The sequence below is a fragment of the Saccopteryx leptura genome, chromosome X, assembly GCF_036850995.1.
Source record: "Saccopteryx leptura isolate mSacLep1 chromosome X, mSacLep1_pri_phased_curated, whole genome shotgun sequence".
NCBI classification, from domain to species: Eukaryota; Metazoa; Chordata; class Mammalia; order Chiroptera; family Emballonuridae; genus Saccopteryx; species Saccopteryx leptura.
In genome coordinates this window covers 38,638,327-38,658,470 of record NC_089516.1, presented here as the reverse complement: position 1 = coordinate 38,658,470, position 20,144 = coordinate 38,638,327, and the positions used below count along the sequence as shown (strand labels likewise).

General features: G+C 45.0%; 1 protein-coding gene and 1 non-coding gene across 5 annotated transcripts; both read left to right on the top strand.

The window, feature by feature from the left end:
* On the top strand, nt 1-8,266 carry LOC136385542 (melanoma-associated antigen D2). 4 transcript variants are annotated; one of them, XM_066356564.1, is made up of 12 exons: nt 1-118; nt 1,622-1,695; nt 2,096-2,587; nt 3,187-3,495; nt 3,616-3,679; nt 3,937-4,016; nt 4,526-4,620; nt 5,327-5,406; nt 5,500-5,542; nt 5,876-5,938; nt 7,027-7,141; nt 7,522-8,266. In XM_066356564.1, exons 2-12 carry the CDS (start codon nt 1,651-1,653, stop codon nt 7,927-7,929), a joined length of 1,794 nt encoding a protein of 597 aa, XP_066212661.1. In that variant the 5' UTR covers nt 1-118; nt 1,622-1,650; the 3' UTR covers nt 7,930-8,266. The 4 variants fall into 4 exon arrangements, with proteins under 4 accessions (XP_066212661.1, XP_066212660.1, XP_066212664.1 ...); XM_066356563.1 differs by lacking the exon at nt 1-118 and adding an exon at nt 656-743; XM_066356567.1 differs by lacking the exon at nt 1-118 and adding an exon at nt 688-743 and having other exon boundaries at nt 2,340-2,587.
* LOC136386676 (small nucleolar RNA SNORA11) lies at nt 6,735-6,864 on the top strand. The gene has a single exon (XR_010748024.1). It is a non-coding gene; the product is annotated as a small nucleolar RNA SNORA11 (small nucleolar RNA).
* Nucleotides 8,267-20,144: the final 11,878 nt, after the last annotated feature.

The following is a 20,144-nucleotide window of genomic DNA, read 5'->3' as shown; positions in this document are numbered from 1 at the left end:
GCAGGGGGCTGCGGAAAGGGGCTGGGCTGGGCTGGGCTGGCTGCTGCTCTAATCCAGGAGGCTGAGACTTTGAGAGGGACTGAGAGAGGGAAGACACATCCCAGACTCGCTCGACAAGGTGAGGGACGCTGAGATTGGGGTTTCCTGGCAGCCAGACAGTGGTTCCCGCCCCCACGAACCTGTATCCAGGCAGGTGGGCAATTATGACTGCACCAGTGCAGCTGGAGGAGACCTGGCGTGGGATGTAGACAACCAGTAGGACTTAGAGAGTAGTAGGCTGTACGGACTGGGAAGGAAGGAAAAGCTAGTGGAAGAGAAGGGGGAGAAAACTGGGAACCGAGTATGTTGGATGGCGGACTGAGAATATGAAGGGGAATACTGAAGGGAAGTGGAAATCCAGAAAGTAAAATTTGGATGCAGAGAAGGGTTAAGGAATACTGTTAAGGAATACTGGGGGAGGGGGTGCATAGGTAACACGGAGGAGGATGTAAGGAGGGGAAGAGGGAATTCTATGGGTAAATAGGAAATGCGTTGGGGGAATAGGGAGCAGGAAACAAGGCAGAGGGAATACGGAGGGGGTATAAGGAATGAAGAGTGGGGGAAGGGCAGACTGGCTGAAACCGAGGCCCCCTAGGGAGGCGGAAAGGGGCGGGACCACTTCCGGCCTGGAGGGAGGAGGGCAGTCTCGGAGTTTCGGAGGGGCTTGGAGAGAGTGGACGCGCTCGGAGTTGTGGGAGGACGAGGTGAGGAGTAGCGGGGCCCAGCTCCAGATCTGCGCCGGTAGGGGTTGGCCCCACCCTCTGGAATCTGGAGAAAACTTGCCCTAAGGACCGGATCGTACTGGATCCATCCGGTTGAGAAGGGAGGGGATTGAACCCTGTTTGGCTGGGCCCAGGATGGAATCACTAGCTCAATACTGATTTGAGGAGTGGATGTACTAGGGAAGGAGCAGAACCAAGGTGTGCTTTGCTCCCGTCTGGAAGGGGGCGTGTTATGAAAAAGTGCGGGGCCGGGCGGTACTGTGGATTTGGGCTGGGTGTGAGTAGGCCAGGGCTAGGACCACCAGACACACAATTTGTAAAAAAGGCTTGCTGGGGAGGGGGCGGGACCTAATGCTACCGAGGATCTGGAGAGAGAGAGAGGCGTGTGCTGGGGAAGGGTGCAGTATTGAGTCCGCGATTCTTGCGCATGCGTACTATGGATCGTTAGAAAGGCGTGCAGAGGAGGGCCCTCACCGAGACCGGCCAGCTGCCGAATGCGCATGTGCACAGTGGACATCAAAGAAAGGGCTTGTACTGTGAAAGCGGGCGGGGCTGTGATGGGTCCCGCAGCGGACGCGCAGGCGCACTGTCGACCTACCGCGGGGGGGGGGGGTGCACTGGGAAAAGGGGCGGGGTCCTTAGCTGCCGCGCTGGCACATCTTCCTGGAGTAGGGGAGGGTGCGGCTGTAGAGAATTGAGACCCGGGCTCTGTGGATTACTGAATCTGAAAACAGAGTCGTTAGGAGTGAGGGAGGGGTTTGGGATTGAGGCCCTAGAGAAGGTGAGGATCAGCCTCCAGGCAGAAAAGGAGAGAGGACGTTCATCGGATTCTCTCCTTGACCCAAGCTTTCTTTCCTCAGTCTCAGCTCTTGCCAGGCCAACTTGAGACATGTCTGACACCGGCGAGACTGGTACGCGTCCAAACCGCGTACAGGTAAGGCCTCCTCCTGTTTTCTCCCTAGCTGCTTTTCCTCTCCAGCCCCTGTTGCTGCCCTAAATCTCTTGGTATCTCCTCTCCCATCCTTTTCCTTCTCCACCCAATTCCCTGCCGGGGCATCCCCCCATCCCAGCAGAGGGAATGAGGAAGGAAAGAAAGGAGGAAGAAAAGAAGGTTGGATGGAGGAAAGAAAGACAAAGAGAAGGCTGGTTCATCCCTCTTCTGTTAAAAGAGTTTCTGCTCAGAGGAATGGGAGGCCTTGTTGGGCTGAGATGGTCAGAGCATGCTGCAAGTAGGAGTTAATGAATGTCGAGAAATGAAGGCCTGGAATTTTGGAATGATTTGCCTAGTTATGGGTGGGGAGAAGTTCTGTGAGCCGCCCTGCTTTCTCTTGCAGGCTGAAACTTCAGAAAAGGAAAGTGCCTTGAAGGGGCAGACCCTATTGACAGTGACCCAGAACTTGGAGGTCTCAGAGACACCAAAGGCTTCAAAGGCACCAGAGGTCTCAGAGGCAGTGAAGGTCTCAAATGCTTCAGGGCTGTCAAAGGCCACAGAGGTCTCAAAGGCCCCAGAAGCTCAGGAGGCAGCTGCCACTAAGGTCTCACCTACCACTAAACTGACTGACACCCAGATTTTGGTAGGTGAAAAGAGGAGTCCAGCAGCTGACACCAAGATGCAGAAAGCTGACCCTCAGGCTGTGATAATGCCTGCCACTGAGACCAAAAAGGTTAGCTGTGTGGATGATAAGAAGGTCAATACAAAGGCCCTGGAGACTGAGGCTGCTGCCCCTCAGGTTCCAGCAGATGAACCCGAGCCTGAGGGTGCAGTTGCCCAGCCTCAGGAGAATCAGGATACTCGGCCCAAGGTCAAGACCAAGAAAGCCCGAAAGGTAAGTTTTCTGCAATAACCATCCATGCTTTTCAATTCCTTTTCCCTGAGTTGGTCCACTTGTCCATTCTGCAAACATTTATTCCTGTGTTCAGGAAGGCTGCAGGGGTGCGGGGGGGATGCGATGCAATTCCTGTCTTCAGAGAGCTCACAGATTTTTGGGAAGATGTGACAAGAATGCACATAGCTGTAATCTGAATGTAATGCAGTTTATATTTACCTAGTAGCTACCATGTGTTAGGCTTTGAGCTAGCACGTTCACACAGGCTATCTCTTAAATCTTGAAAATAATTCAGTTTTATAGAGGAGGAAACAGAGTCCCATATGGGTGGAATGAACTTGTCCAGGTTGATACAAGCAGAGCCAGTACTACATATAGGAAGATTCTACCCTTGGATTGCTTCTAGTCTGGTTCACCGATAACACTCTTGCTTGGAAGTCAGTGAAAGACAAACCCAAGATTCAATATGGCCAATATCTAGTGAGTCAGGTTGTTAGTACAGGGGGTTGGATTAGAGAATGTTTCTGGGAAAGATAGTATGAGGAGAAAGGACCATCTGCTTCACCTGGCATTGTTATACTTCCTCTCTGTTAATACAGGTGAAGCATCTGAATGGGGAAGAGGATGGCAGCAGTGATCAGAGTCAGGCTTCTGGAACCACAGGTGGCCGAAGAGTCTCAAAGGCCCTAATGGCCTCAATGGCTCGCAGGGCTTCAAGGGGCCCCATAGCCTTTTGGGCCCGCAGGGCATCTAGGACTCGGTTGGCTGCTTGGGCCCGGAGAGCTTTGCTCTCCCTGAGGTCACCTAAGGCCCGCAGGGGCAAGGCTTGCCGCAGAGCCGCCAAGCTCCAGTCATCCCAAGAGACTGAAGCACCACCACCTCGGGATGTGGCCCTTTTGCAAGGGAGGGTAAGGACCCTGTCTCTTCCACTCTGCCTCATGCACTGCCTCGCCTGTCCTCTTCTCTGCTATCCTTTCCAAACTTCTGCAAACAGATTTTGATCTTTACACACTTTCCTCCTCTCCCAGGCAAATGAATTGGTGAAGTACCTGTTGGCTAAAGACCAGACAAAGATTCCCATCAAGCGCTCAGGTAGAATTCTACTATCTCCCTCCCTCCAGTTTTGCCCTCCAGAGCCTCCTCCACCATGTGCTGGGGGCATTCCTTGCTCTTATGCTCCTACATCTCTCCTCCCGGAGTTCTAATATGGTAGTGCTGGCATTTCTGTTCATTAGCTCAGGACCTGTTTATGTCACCCTCAGCAGACTCGGCAAAGGGTCTGTAGTTTAGGTATGCGGGCCACCTGGCTTCACTTCAGCTCAGGTGCTCGCAACACTCTCCCCTTGCAGACATGCTGAAGGACATCATCAAAGAATACACTGATGTGTACCCTGAAATCATTGAACGAGCAGGCTATTCCTTGGAGAAGGTGAAGGGGCATCCCTGGGGGCTGGATGCAATGGGGAAGCCTTGAATTGAACAAAGGCGTACATGTCCCTTTGGGGAGGGACTACAGAGACTCACTAAGCCAGTCCTATCATTGTGCAGACGGGCAGACAGTGGCCTAAGCAGGTGAATAGACTTGCCAAGAGTCACAGAACAAGTCAGTGGTAAAAGCACAGCTAAGACTTCAGCCATCCAACTTAGTCTTGGCTTCTGTCTGCTTTTGGACATGTCCTGGAATGTATTTCAGATGCTCCCTTCCATTCTCCATTCATAGTCTCCCTAGATTCCTACTAATCACAAGGATGATGTTGATAACAATAACATACGTGTTGCCTTTTCGCTGTGTGCTGGCCTCATAGCTAAAGGTATATTGTCTCACTGATTTTACACACACACATACATATACATACATATACCTAGGTACATGGGGAGCTGTGGGGTGCCCAAGAAGCTGAATTTTGTGATCTCAAAAGCTTTTCTTCCCATCTACAGGTATTTGGGATCCAGCTGAAGGAAATTGATAAGAATGACCACTTGTACATTCTTCTTAGCACCTTGGAGCCCACTGACGCAGGCATACTGGGAACGTAAGCTGGGAAAGGGCTGGGTGGGAGGGACACTTCTGCTGTTGTCCATGGTGTACTACCCCACCCCTCCCCTCTCTCCTGACACCCCCTTAGAGAGTCAGGAAAGACGGGGCCTGAAAAACCCCTGTTCCAGCTCCTGCATGCAGTTGGAATCCTGCACAAAGATGGGGTTCCTGATTACAACTGACTGAAGGGTTTAGAAGCCTGAGGTGGGGCATTCCTGCTGTCAGGTTATCTGCCTGTCCAGAAGCTTCCCAGGAGAGCAGACCGGTCGTTGCTTGTCTCTTCCTACTGGCCTGGGTAGAGTGGTTCTCAAGGGAGGGCTTCCTGGCGTGGGTGGATCAAGCCGCTAAAGGGCAGGAGCATCGGTGGGCCGTGCCTGGTCTTCTCTCGTGGCTGAGGGCTCTGGAAGGAAAAGAAGGGACTCACACTGAAAGAGCGCCTGAGTCGTACCAGGCGGCCAGGGATTTCTTCCATCCTCTCAGCAACCTGGGGAGGAGAGAATGTGGTTTTCCCATTGTACTGAATAGGAGACTGAGGCTCACGAGTAGTGCCTTGCTCAGGGTCACATAGATCTTAAAGCATAAACTGGGCAGAACTCTCTCATATCTGAGGAATGTGGGAGAGGCTAGCCTAATGAGCTGGCTGCTGTGTTTTTTGTAGATAGCTATGGGACATAAACTTTTCTGTCCTATTGTTCCCCTAGAACCAAGGACTCCCCAAAGCTGGGCCTCCTCATGGTGCTTCTCAGTATCATCTTCATGAATGGAAATCGGTCCAGTGAGGGTGAGTGGCTAGGCATGCAGCTGAATGGGTGGCCATGGTGAGAATTCCACGTGTTCATTTTCTATCCCTGTCTTCTCTTGCTTCTCCTTGCAGCTGTCATCTGGGAGGTGCTGCGCAAGTTGGGACTGCGCCCTGGGTATGATTGGGCTCTCTCAGCACTTGCTGTCTGTGTTGTCCTTTGGCAAGAGAGGATGGCCCCAGGATTGCATCAACCTGGTGGTCTGGTGGAGCATGCTGGGGTGCTGGATTGGGTAGAGGGCCCATGGCTCTGACCTGGGTGGATGTGGAAATAGTCCTGAACTCTCTGCTCCCTTGAGCTTACAGTCTCTTGAGATTTTATGGTGCTTCCCTCTTGTGCTAGAATCCTTTTCCACGTTGGAAATGCCTCTGCACACATCTAGAAAGTGCCATGGCCCTGATATTATTTAGTTATTTGTTTGTTTGTTTGTTTGTTTTTCTCTGCTGTCAGGATACATCACTCACTTTTTGGGGACGTGAAAAAGCTCATTACTGATGAGTTTGTGAAGCAGAAGTAAGTGTGTCTGGTATTTATATGTGCTATACATTTTGCCTGCTTTAGAACTGAGTGAAAAAGCTACGATGGGTACATGTGTGCTTTGTGTGTGTGTGTGTGTGCAAGTGGTACCTTATTTTTAAGGTGGTGACAGTAAACAAGAGCACATATTTCTTGACCCATTACATTGTATGATCACATGTGCCCTCAGAACAATTCTACAAGGGAGGGATTGTCCTCACCAGCATTGTATATGTGAGGAGACACTGAGGCTGAGTGCTGAAGTCACTTGCTTATGGCTACACCAGGTAGCAAATGGAAGATTTGTTTTTAGATTCAGGCCCCAATACCCTGGTTCTTTTTATTATGCCAACCAGGGCTTCATAGCAATTAATTTCGATTTAAAAATGTCATAGAATAGTAGTTTAGGCAGCCAGCTACCATGCTGGGGACTTGACATCTCATTTCATTTTTATTACTACTCTGCAGAATAGGTGCTGTCAACCCATCTACATTTTCAGTTGCTAGACCTGGGGCTCAGAGAGCGGAGGTCTGAGCATGGCCCTTGCTGGTAAGGGGCCCATTCAGTCGTGGAGCCTGGTCCTCCTGACTCTCTGGCCAGGGCCCACCCTGTCCTTGGTCCTGGGAGAACACGTGTGCACTCACACGGGTGTGCTAGTACTCATGTGCACACACACGGTAGGGAGAGTATATGGACCATGCTGCTCTTGGTGGACTGTTGCTTCCCTTCCCAGCCCTTTTCTATGGTGCACTGTTCCAGAGCCCAGCCAGGCCACGGACAAGATGCTGTGGCAGGGTGTGCTCAGAGCAGGGGGCCTGAAGAAATGGCTCCTCGGTTTACAACACACCCAACAGGAATCCAGGGTTGTTGTGACAAGGGGCACAAAACTTGTGGCCTTCCTATGAACCAACACCCTACATGTGTTCCTCCCCATGCCTTAACATGGCTACTGGGCAGGACTGATGGGACAGGGCTCCGTATTAGAAGGAAAGCTGCAGATTTAGTGGGGGAGGTTGCTATCTAGTTCTGTCCAGTCTATGCATGGAGGTCTTAGACATATAAGGCTTTGAACCTTTCTTTCAAGGTATCTGGACTATGCCCGAGTTCCTAATAGCAATCCCCCTGAGTATGAGTTCTTCTGGGGCCTGCGCTCCTACTATGAGACCAGCAAGATGAAAGTCCTCAAGTTTGCCTGCAAGGTAATTGGAGAACTGCCTAAGCTTGGCATATCCAGAGCGTGGGGTGTTTATTGTGGCAGGTTGTGTGCAGAGAAGCCTGTAGCTTATATATGAACATTCTGAAGCCTTTGTTAATATGCCAAACACTTTAGCTGAATTAATCCTTACAACTAACATGTTGTTGCTTTACTGCAGATAAGAAAACTCAGGCTCAGAGAGGTTGTTAGGTGACATATCTGAGGTTACAGAGCTAGTGTCAGGGCAGGGATGGAATATTAGGAACATAATTACTGGAAGTATTTCCTGTATTACTGTTGCATGTGCATGTAGCATGTTGCCTAGAATAGAGTAGGTATTCAGTTCTCAGATTCTGATTCTTGTGAGGGTTATTTCTATTTCAGGTACAGAAGAAGGACCCCAAGGAATGGGCAGCTCAGTACCGAGAGGCAATGGAAGCAGATATGAAGGCTGCAGCTGAGGCTGCAGCCGAAGCCAAAGCGCGAGCCGAGATTAGGGCTCGGATGGGCATTGGGCTTGGCTCTGAGAATGCTGCTGGGCCCTGCAACTGGGATGAAGCTGATATTGGACCCTGGGCCAAAGCCCGGATCCAGGCAGGAGCTGAAGCTAAAGCCAAAGCCCAAGAGAGTGGCGGTTCCAGCACAGGTGCCAGTTCTGCCAGTGCCAGTGGCAGCTTTGGTGCCAGTGCCAACCTGACCGCCACTCTCACGTTTGGGCTCTTTGCTGGCCTTAGTGGCGCTGGTGCCAGCAGCAGTGGCAGCTCTGGTGCCTGTGGTTTTTCCTACAAGTGAGATTTCAGGTATCTACTTAGATTTTGTGAGGGCAGCCAGGGCTCCTGGGGATGTGATGAGGATCTGGGTGTCCATAGGAATGCCAAGGTCGGAAGACCATACAGAGAGTGTGGGAAAACACTGCTTTTGACATTTTATTCCTCCCTGTTTTATGGATATCAGTTGGCTTTCTAATTTTCTTTTACTTGTGTTTTCAGATATTGCTAATCCCAACAGTCTTTCTTTTCATGCCAGGGTGCATCCTCAGAAATGTACTCAACACAGCACTCTAGGCAGCCACTATCAATCAATTGAAGTTGACATTCTATATTAAATCTATTTGCCATTTCTGAGTTTATTTCTTTTTTTTTTTTTTTTTTTTTTTTTTTTTTTTTTTTTTGGTTGGCTATCACATTTTGGTATTATATTTTAAAATGAATTAGAAAAGTTCCCACCTCAGACTAGTTTGAGGTGACATTGTTGGATTCAAGGGAGTGAGATTCGCATGCCTGTCAGGGATAAGTTGGGCCTTATATCTAGCCTACAGGGCAGGTAGGATTGTGGTGGGATGGGGAGACATGGGGATTGTAGGCACAGAGAACACCCTTTGGGAAAGGGCCTTGAGGTGAGTAAGTCTGGAACAGAAAGCAGAGTTAAAGGAGATTGGGTATCAAGTATAGACTCATTTTGAGAAATTTGGGTGAGACAGAAAGGAAACAGGTAGGTAGCTGAAGGAAGATACAGGGACAAGTGACAAGTGAGGGTTTTCTTGGGAAAGGAAAGAGGCTTGAGTAGGCAGGAGCCAATACAGAGGGAGATGTTGAAGACTTACACATGTAGCCCAGTCCCTGAGGAGATGGGAGGAGAGGGCCTGGGAGAAAGGACTGTCCAGAAAGGACTTGGAGAGGGGCCTGTGGAAGACTGGTAGTGGGGAGGCCCCAATAGAGAGTGTAGGCCATGGTTTTGGGACACCCCTTCCCTGTGTCAAGGTGCTCAGTAATCTTGTACAAGTCAAGATGAGTGTTAATGTTCTTTTATTCCAAGGATTTGGTTCTGGAATAAGGATACAAGACCAAGGGCAGTGAGTGTATGAGTTGGTATCTTCATTTATGTATTCATGGTGCCTGATGCATAGTAGGTACTCGGTGGTGGAAGAGATGGATCATGGGACACAGGCAGGCTTGGGGAGGAATATGGGATTGTGTAACAGGTTAGGATATAGTGCAGTGGTTTGTGGACATTAGTCTCAGTGAAGTCCATAAACAGCAAAGTATAAAGTGAATATACTATGTGCCTGCTATATGTCTGGCACTGAGGTGTCTGGGAAGTGGTTTTGAGAAAATGAGAAGGATGAACTGGGATACTCGTCTAACAGTGGGAAAATTGCATTTAAGAAGACAGAGCAGAGAACTCTAAGGGAATGAGAAGATGATAGTTCATGGAGATGAGGGGCCAATGGCCTGGGAGGCCAGGGTGTTGGTTGGGTTATGTATGTGGACAGTGAAATCACCTGGTTGGCAGAAATACTATGAGCCACGTATCAAACTCCCCTTGAGTGGTTAAAGGTATTCTTCCAACTACACTTCCCACTAAGGCACGGGGCCCTCATGCAGAGATCCATCTTTGCCCTGTTTTAGGAAGTATTTTCCTGGACTTCTCTCCAGGAATCCTTCACCATCTAATCCCCAGATTATCAACCCCCTAATCATTGGGGCAGCTTTACGGCCAATGAGACCCTAGCAATGACTGCCTCTCCCCTTATGTAAACTATAAACAGTAAAGGAACTATGTTCACTGCATAGGGAACAGGTTTTTAAAAACAAAACAAGACTCCAGCCAGAGCAAGACAACTCTGGTCATAAATTGAGACCTGCTTTTGCTGTTGAGGTGTTCTTCACTGGAAGCAGTTCTTGCATTAATTCATAGGCCCTGACATCCTTGGTGCTGGGTGGTACCTGGCAGAGGTAGATCAGATCAGAGGAAGCTTAAGCCTAGGAAGAACTCTTGAGTGAGTAGTTATCATGTCCAGAGCCCCCTCAGGTTACCAGGTGATATCCACCTGAAAATGGAATGGATAGGGAATGATGTGGGAGGATAGCAATTCCAATTAGAACTGTATTCTAATAAAAATTGAGTTCAAAGTGTTTGATAGTGATAGGGTGAGTCAGTCGTGGAGAACTCTTCCCACTTTTCTTCCCCCCACAGACTACTTACTGGGCTTGGCAGGGCTCCCCATCTCTCCTCCCTTCTTACAAGGCCTAGAATTTCATAGTGAAAGTGTTAGCTTTTTCTCACTCCCTAGGTGTAAGGAGAGGATGTGTGAGGCAGGGAGGAAGAGAGCAAGTCTGGTCACAGGCAAGTGGGGAGAGGCCATAGTCAGGGAGAGGGAGTAGCAGGGGATATGGGTACGTATTCCAGTTCATGACTTGCCACCCTTATCACCGTGTAGGCCACTATTGAGATCAATGAATTCCCACAATTTGCAGTCTTGCCTCCAATATATCATTAATTAAATTCTGGATAATTCTAGATGGTATTAAGTATCTGGGCTAGTAGTGGCAAGAGCCCCTGGAGCATTTTCTGCACTTATGTTTTGCTATCACCCCTTAAGCCTTTTTAGGGATTTTTTTTGTCTTACTGCTCACCCCCCATGAAAGTTCAATACCACAGATATACTGTATATTTATTTAATAACTATATGTGTGATATTTAAAAGATTTTAAAATTCAATATAGGGTTAATAATGACTACAATGTTAAAAGTTTGAAAATTTACAAAGCTGATAACAGTTTACAACTATTTGCTGAGCAACTTTAAATGTAATTTATATACATTGTACAGTATGAAATTATGAATTTTATATAACTGATGCAATTATATAACTGGATAATATCAGTATAATCAAAAAAAATTTTTTTAATTCAAAACTTATTTTTCCAAAAAGTAAAGCAATTGACAATTTAAATTACTTTCTTAGAAATTATTTTTAGTAAACTTTTTTTTTCTTTATAGAGAGAGGATAGATAGGGACAGACAGAAACAGAGAAAGATGAGAATCATCAATCATTAGTTTTGCATTGTGACACTTTAGTTGTTCATTGATTGCTTTCTCATATGTGCCTTGACCGTGGGGCTACAGCAGACCGAGTAACCCTTTGCTCAAGCCAGCGACCTTGGGTCCAAGCTGGTGAGCTTTGCTCAAACCAGATGAGCCCATGCTCAAGCTGGCAACCTTGGGGTCTCGAACCTGGGTCCTCCACATCCCAGTCCAACGCTCTATCCACTGCACCACCGCCTGGTCAGGCATTTAGTGAACTTTTTAAGTGTTGCTGATGTGAGAAAGTATCTTAACTAGATGTTAGATATTTATATATTGTCAGCAGTTTTTTCTTTTCACTACTTGGCATAGTTAATAATAGATTGAATAACTTGTAGAATTAAACAGAAGCCAGTTTTTACTGCAAAAAACAACACACGAAGGCACTGATAATCAAACATAAAGACAGCTAATGGCATTTAATAGGCATATATAGGCCACTTCTCGTGATATGACTGTGACAATGAGCAATGGATTGAAAATCCTTCAATCACAGCCATCTATTCACCATGGTTTGTAACTCTGATCTTGGTTACATTTTCTGTATATTCCATGACCTCAGCATCATTGCTGGTCATGTGTTACCCAACAAAATTCAGTAAGAAAATTTAGATACTAAGGAATAAGATTTTGTCAGGTAGACTTGAGATTTAGAGAGCTACAAACTATCATAAAAGCTGATTTTTTAATTCTCTCTCCTCAGAACCAATTTTCACCCTTTTGGGAGTGATTGCCCATCACCTCATCTGCCCCTCACCTCCCTGTTACAAATGCAAGCATTATAGTAGCATTTTAACTGGACTGAATAAAACAAGGTAGGATGAATGCCAGAGAGATAGAGTTTGAGGAAAGGGAGAAAGGAAAGGGAAAAAAGAAATATCTACTAGAGACCAACTATTTTTGAGGAAAAAGAAGGATAACAAACTTACACATTTAAAAATGTCTTAGTCCACAGATGGCTTCACAGATAAATTTTACCAAACATTCCAAGAAGAATTAACATGTATCCTTAAACTATCCCCCAAAATTCAAGAGAAGTGAAAGTTCCCAAGTTAATTTTATAAGGTGAACATTACCCTGATTCCAAAATCAGAAAAAGACAAAAGAAAAAAACTAAGTTAATATATATGCCTGATGAACATAGATGCTAAAATCCTCAATAAAATAAACCAGATCCAGCAATACATTAAAAGGATCATATACCATAGTCAAGAGGGATATATTCCTGGGATGCTAGGTTGGTTCAATATTTGCAATTCAATTAATTTGATACACAACGTAAATGAAAAATTCACATGATTGTATCAATAGGTGGAGAAAAGGCATTTGATATAATCCAGCACCCATTTATGATAAAAACTCTCAGCAAAGTGGGAATAGAAGAAACATACCTCAACATAATAAGGGCCATATATTTGAAAAAACACACAGCTAACATTGTACTCAACAGGGAAAAGCTAAAGTGTTTCTCTTAAGATCAGGAACAAGCCTGACCAGTGGTGGCACAGTGGATAAAGCATTGACCCAGAATGCAGTGGTTGCTGGTTTGAAACCCTGGCATTGCTCTGAGTGTGGCCTCAGTGTGGGGTTGCTGGCTTGAGCAGGGTATCATCCACATTATCCCAAAGCCTGCCAGCTTGAGCCCAAAGGTAGCTGCCAGGAAAAGCCCAAGGTCACTGGCTTGAGCAAGGGGACATTGGCTTGGCCCTGGTCAGGGCACATATGAGAAGCAATCAATGTACAACTAAAGTGAAAACAACTACAAGTTGATGCTGTTCACTCTCTCCCTCTCAGGAAAATAAAAAGTACATTAAAAAATAAGAAACATGACAGTGATGTCCATTTCACCACTTTTACTCAATATAGTATTGAAAGTCTTAGCCACAGCAATAAGACAAGAAAAAGAAATGAAAGGCATCCAAATTGTAAATGGAGAAGTAAAACTCAATATTTGCAGATAAAATGATACTATATAGAGAGAACCCTAAAGATTCCACCAAAAGCTACTGGAACTGATAAATGAATTCAGTAAATTAACAGGATACAAAATAAATATTAAGAAATTGATTGCATTGTTATACACCAATAATGAGTTATTAGAAAGAGAAATTAAGAAAACAATTTCATTTACAATTGCATTGAAAAAATTTCTAGGAATAAATTTAACCAAGGAGGCAAAAGACCTGAACATGGAAAATTAATAAGACATTGAAGAAACTAAAGATACAAATAAATAGAAGCATATACCCATAAACATATGCTCATGGATAGAGAAAAGCAACATTGTTAGAATGTCCATAGTACCCAAACCAATGTCTAGATTCAGTTCAGTACCTGTCAAAATTCCAACAGCATTTTTCACAGAACTGGAACAAATAATTCAAAAGTTCATATGAAACCACAAAGGACTCCAAATAGCCACAGTAATCTTGAGCAAAAAGAACAAAGTTGGAGATATCATACTATCTGATATCAAGCTATACTACAAGGCCACAGTAGTCAAAACAGCATGGTACTAGCATAAAAATACACAGATCAATGGAACTGAATAGAGAACCCAGAGGTAAGCTCATGTCTCTGGTCAGTTAGTTTATGACAGAGGATGCAAAACATACAATGGGGTAAAGACAGTTTATTCAATAAGTGATGTTGGGAAAATTGGACAGATACATGTGAAGAAGAAAAAAAGAAATGAAACCAGATCACCTTCTTACACCACATAAAGAATAAACTCATAGTAGTTACTTCCTGTATGTGCCTTGACCAGGCAAGCCCAGGGTTTCGAACCAGCGACCTCAGCATTCCAGGTCGATGCTTTATCTACTGCACCTCTACAGTTCAGGCAAAGAATAAACTCAAAATGCATTAAAACCTTTATTATGAGACTTGAAACCATAAAAATCCTAGAGAAACACATAGACTAAAATCTCTGACATTTGTATTGGTAATATTTTATCTGACATCTGCTTGGGCAAGGGAAAGAAAAAAAGCAAGTAAGACTAAAAGATTTTTGTACAGTAAAGGAAACCATCAACAAAACAGACAAGTTACTGATTGAGAGAAGCTATTTGCCTATGATACTTACCACAAGGGGTTAATATCTAAAATTTATAAAGAACTCATACAACTTAACAGCAAAAAACAAAAGAAAAAATAAAAACAACAAAACAAAAATAAATAAAATGTGCAGAGGACCAGAGGACCTGAATAGACATTTCTCCAAAAAGAACATACAGATGGCCAATAGACATATGAAAAGATGCTTTTTGTTACTAATCATCAGGAAATACAAATTAAAAGCACAATAAGATAGCACCTCAGAGTTATCATCAGTAAGTCTAGAAACAACAAATGTTGGCAAGGCTGTGGAGAAAAGGGAACCCTCATACATTGTTAGTAGGAATGTGAATTGGTATTTCCACTATGGAAAATAACATGGAGGTTCCTCAAAAAATTAAAACTACATTATGGTCCAGCAATTCCATTTTTGAGTACATACCTGAAGAAACCCAAAAACTAATTAAAAAAGGTATATGTGCCCCTATTTTCATTGCAGCATTATTTATAATAGCCAAGATATGGAAGCAACACAACAGCATGGCCATTAACAGATGAGTGGATAAAGAAGTGATGGTACATATACACAATGGAATGTTAGTTGGCTAAAGAAAGAACGATATCTTACCATTAGCAACAACATAGATGGAACTAGGGGGTATTATGCTAAGTGAAATGTCAGACAGAAAGATAAATACTATATGATTTCACTTATATGTGGAATCTAAACAACAAAATGAACAAACAAAATAGAAACAGACTCATAGACACAGAGAACAGACTGACAGTAGCCAGAGGAGAGGGTGTTTAGGGGGCTGGGTGAAAAAGATGAAGGGATTAAGAAGTACAAATTAGTAGTTAAAAAATAGTCATGGGGGCCCTGGCCGGTTGGCTCAGTGGTAGAGCGTCGGCCTGGCGTGCAGAAGTCCCGGGTTCGATTCCCGGCCAGGGCACACAGGAGAAGCGCCTATCTGCTTCTCCAACCCTCCCCCTTCTCCTTTCTCTCTGTCTCTCTCTTCCCCTCCCGCAGCCGAGGCTCCATTGGAGCAAAGATGGCCCGGGCGCTGGGGATGGCTCCTTGGCCTCTGCCCCAGGCGCTGGAGTGGCTCTGGTCGCGACAGAGCGATGCCCTGGAGGGGCAGATCATCGCCCCCTGGTGGGCAGAGCGTCGCCCCCTGGTGGGCGTGCTGGGTGGATCCCAGTCGGGCGCATGCGGGAGTCTGTCTGTCTCTCCCCGTTTCCGGCTTCAGAAAAATACAAAAAAAAAAAAAAAAAATAGTCATGGGGATGTAAAGTACAGCATAGGGAATATAGTCAATAGCATTGTAGTAACTAGGTATGGTGCCAGGTGGGTACTTGAATTATTGGGGGAATCACTTTGTAAATTACATAATTGTCTAAGCACTATTCTATACACCTGGAACTAATGTAAAATAATATTGCCTAACAACTGTAATCAAAAATTAAAATTAAAATATATAAAAATACCTCGGTCCAACATAATGCTACTTACCTATGTGTAGTCATTCATTCCTTCTCCAAAAGATCACTCCAAAAGATTCCTTCTCCATATTATCACCTACTTTCTCCAGCTCCAATTCCAGGAAATTTTGGGTGGTATTCCTTTCTCTTCCAGTTATATTACGATTCCTTCTATTCCACTATTGACATACTATATTCCCCAATGGAGTAATGATGAAGAGAACGGAAATAAATTAGAGAGGGAGGAAAAGGAAATAAGAACGCTTATAGTCCTTGTTACTGAAACTAGTCCAGAGGACATAGCTGGTGTTTATGACTTCCTTTTCTCTCTTTTGAATTCATGTGTGACTTCCCTTGCCTTTAACGAGCTTCTTAGCTACTCTTGGTTATTTGCTTGGAAGTGTGAGGCCTTGGTGGTCCTGTGTGAGTATGGCTACTATGTTCTTTGGCTAACCTGGGCATGATGTGGATGAAAGCACCTATGGGATTGTTTGGGACTCACATATATAAGGTAGATTAAATGCTGCTCCAGTGAGTGCAGCAATTTTGAGCATGCCTTGGAAGAGCAAGTTGTGCACTATGCTCCTAAAAGACCCTAGTAGTTGTTTCCACAGTGATCATGTAGAATCTCAGCTTTTGGAAATACCATCTTTGTTGGTTTGCTGTAATCTATCTTGAACTTTTCCACTGGACATGGCAATGCAAGGCTCCTGTGGTGAATCTCCTTGGTTCTAGACATGCTCTTCCTTTCCCAACTGTGTAGCAGACTCCTAATTTCCCCTTGAAAATTAGGAGCACTCATACTAGCAACATAGTAAACATACCCTTTTTGCCTATTGGTTCAATGTCATGAAGAGTTACAGATGGCCAAGTGAAAGTTTCACCTTCCTGTGAATCAATTTTGTTTTCAAGAGTTGCACTAATTGAAGTGATGAGAAGTGTCACCTCTATTTCTACCCTTTGGTTCTTAAACCTGTGTATTCTGTTTATGAGAGAAAGAATATCATATATTGGTTGTTGATTCAAAGAATCAACAGTTTCCTAATTGTTGCCATAACTTAGTCTTCCAAAGGCCATCCTACCCTTCTGTAAGGGCAGATGCTTATGGGTGATGGAGTATGTGATAAAAACAGGGAAGCCAATAGTTATTACACCATTATCTTACCTTTTCCGTTGTGCAATGTGTACCTTGACAAGAACAAATATTGTATGGGATATTTCAGTAGTATATAAAGTGTATTGTGTGGGATATTTCAATGGTGTATAAAGGATACAAAGTAACTAGAAAATCCAAGGATGATAGTGCTGATAAAAGTACTGCAGGCAGGGAAGGAAAATCCATTCAAGAATATGTAATGATTTCAGTAAGGGTAAATTGATGGAAAGGGTCCAATGTAATCAATCTTTGTCACTTAAGAACTTGCTGGTCTCCCTGGGGAATGGTGACATATTGGGGTTTTCTGCTGTTGAGAAACTGAGTACTTCACAGGGCTGGTGGCCTAGTCAACTTAAGTGAAGGCAAATCCATGTTGAACCCCTGTGTAATGCCCATCCTTTCTGCTATGGCAGTTTTATTTACTAGCTCATCAAACAAGCACTGGTATATTTGGAGCAAGTCTGACAGATTTCCACAGGGTGGGTCACTGTGCTCTTTTTGGTAAGCATTTAGATGGGAAATATTCTCACATCCATCCCATTCCGAAAGATCTGTAGGTAAAGAAATTAGACTGTGCCTTGCATATAATAAGTGCTCTTTAAGTGTCCTGTTGCATTATTATTATTATTGCTATCAATTCTCTAATCTTGTTTCTTCCCAGCTTCTGATCATCTCTCCAGAATGATAACAGGTATTGATAAGTGCCCCTTGCCAGGCCACTTTCTGGATAAGAGATCAACGAGACTCATGGCTCTGAGTTTTGCCTCCTAGGAAGATTTCCCTTCTTTTCCCACCAGAATTGCACCTGAGTGCGGCTGTAACACAACAGCTGTCAACTACAGCTAGTTCCTGCTTATCATGCAGCATCACCTGCAAACCATGCTCCTGGGTTTTCTTCTTCTTCAGTAAGCTGGTTATTGGGAACTTGCCACAAGGACCTATGTGTGAGCTGAGGGAGTGCAGGCAGTGCGGCAGGAGCAGGTGCTATAGGAGTGTGGCCTCTGGTAATGCACTGCGCTTTTAGGACCTGCTCCAGACAGGTTTTGTTCATACCACCATGCTTTGGCGATGGAGTGTTGTTATTGCTTGCCCCAATTTATGACTTCGTGAATCACACGACACCAAAGCCAGGATGGGCAGCTCAGGTTGCATAGCCACTTGGGGTCACATGATGAGGCATTCAAAGTCTACGAGGGCCAGTAATTTATTATTTTTCTTTTTTTTAATCAATTTTACTAGGGTGACATCAATAAATCAGGGTACATATGTTCAAAGAAAACATGTCCAGGTTATCTTGTCGTTCAATTATGTTGCACACCCATCACCCAAAGTCAGATTGTCCTCCATCACCTTCTATCTAGTTTTCTTTGTGCCCCTCCCCCTCCCCCTTTTTCTCTCCCTCCCCCCCAACCCCTCCTAACCACCACACTCTTATCAATGACTCTTAGTCTCGTTTTTATGTCCCACCTACGTATGGAATAATGCAGTTCTTGTTTTTTTCTGATTTACTTATTTCACTTCGTATAATGTTATCAAGATCCCACCATTTTGTTGTAAATGATCCGATGTCATCATTTCTTATGGCTGAGTAGTATTCCATAGTGTCTATGTGCCACATCTTCTTTATCCAGTCTTCTATTGAAGGGCTTTTTGGTTGTTTCCACTGTTCTTGGCCACTGTGAACAATGCTGCAATGAACATGGGGCTACATGTGTCTTTACATATCAATGTTTCTGAGTTTTGGGGGTATATACCCAGTAGAGGGATTGCTGGGTCATAAGGTAGTTCTATTTTCAGTTTTTTGAGGAACCACCATACTTTCTTCCATAATGGTTGTACTACTTTACATTCCCACCAACAGTGAATGAGGGTTCCTTTTTCTCCATAGCCTCTCCAACATTTGCTATTACCTGTCTTGTTAATAATAGCTAATCTAACAGGTGTGAGGTGGTATCTCATTGCAGTTTTGATTTGCATTTCTCTAATAACTAATGAAGATGAGCATCTTTTCATATATCTGTTGGCCATTTGTATTTCTTCCTGAGAGAAGTGTCTGTTCATGTCCTCTTCCCATTTTTTTATTGGATTGTTTGTTTGTTTGTTTGTTGTTGAGTTTTATGAGTTCTTTGTATATTTTGGATATTAGGCCCTTATCTGAGCTGTTGTTTGAAAATATCATTTCCCATTTAGTTGGATGTCTATTTATTTTGTTGTCAGTTTCTCTTGCTGAGCAAAAACTTCTTAGTCTGATGTAGTCCTGTTCATTTATTTTTGGAGGGCCAGCAATTTACTTGTGTTAAATTAGTCATCAAGTGCCAGGGGCTGTTTCTCAGAAGGAGAGTAGTTATTGGACAAAGGGCAAGGCTTCTGCTCCAGGACTCTAGAAGCTTGTGCTTTGATCCTCCAGTGGGCTCTGCAGCGGCTCAGTGCTGCATCCCAATCTGTCACAGACACTCAGCTCATTAAGACATGTCCTTGTTCGTTGAACAAACCCTGTATTAGTGATTGCAGTGTTTGTGACCCTGTACTGAGTACTGGGGTGTCCTGTTCTCAAGACTCGGCCAGTGCAGCGAGGGAGACAGTGACAGCACCGAGAGAAACCATGCAGGGCTGCAGGAGCCCAGAGGAGCAGGTGATTCACTCCCTTTCTGCGTATAGGTCTGTTATTAGTCACAGATGCTGTGTGAGGAACATCTGCACAAATACAGAGATACTCGCACACATTTATATGTACAAATATGGGCATTGTGTACACACATTCTAATTATGGACTCTGAGTCAGCAGTCAGCGTGCTCTGATGGAAGGAGCCCTTGACTGGGAGGTAGGTGATGGGGGTTAAATGGCTCCAGCTCCCTTACAGTCTCTGTGCGCCCTGGGATGCATCCGTGCCCCTCTCTGGCCTTGGAGCCCCTGCCTGTAAGATGTGAGCAGCATTAGCTTACCTAGCCAGGCCTCTGTGAGTGGAGATTAGATAGTGGGTGGGGAGCACCCAGAGCACTCCCTAGCACACGGTGAGAGCTACTGTAATTGATGTGGGTGAGAGGCAGTGGGAAAGTGCACAGTGCATTGTGCCTGTGAGCATAAAGGTTGGGGCCAGGCAGGTACATGTATAAGAGCACATTGTGTGGAGGGAGGCGTGCTGTGTGGAGAGGGCCACGTGTCCAAACTGAGTGCTGAGCTATGTGGAGAAGGCCGTGGCCAGCCCCAACCAAGAGACTCCTGGCTGCAGGTGATGCCACACGGTGAGGATGATACTTCTGGTTGCCTCTGACTCTGCTCTGAAAAGTGAGAGATATGGGACTCAGAGGTCAGAGTTCACCTTGAGAGCAGGCTGCCTGTCTGAAGGCAACAGAGAGGGAGTCATGAGGATGTGCCTTCTGGTCAGGTGTCTTGCCTGTGACACGGCCACCTGTGTAGCGGGGGTTGCTGAGGGGCAGGCAGGA

Bases quoted from the DNA above. Each gene is read 5' to 3' on its own strand.
- LOC136385542 (XM_066356564.1), top strand. From the start codon at position 1,651: ATGTCTGACACCGGCGAGACTGGTACGCGTCCAAACCGCGTACAG. The intron at 4,017-4,525 runs GTGAAGGGGCAT...TCCCATCTACAG, and splicing joins CAGGCTATTCCTTGGAGAAG to GTATTTGGGATCCAGCTGAA. The intron at 5,407-5,499 runs GTGAGTGGCTAG...TTCTCCTTGCAG, and splicing joins TGGAAATCGGTCCAGTGAGG to CTGTCATCTGGGAGGTGCTG.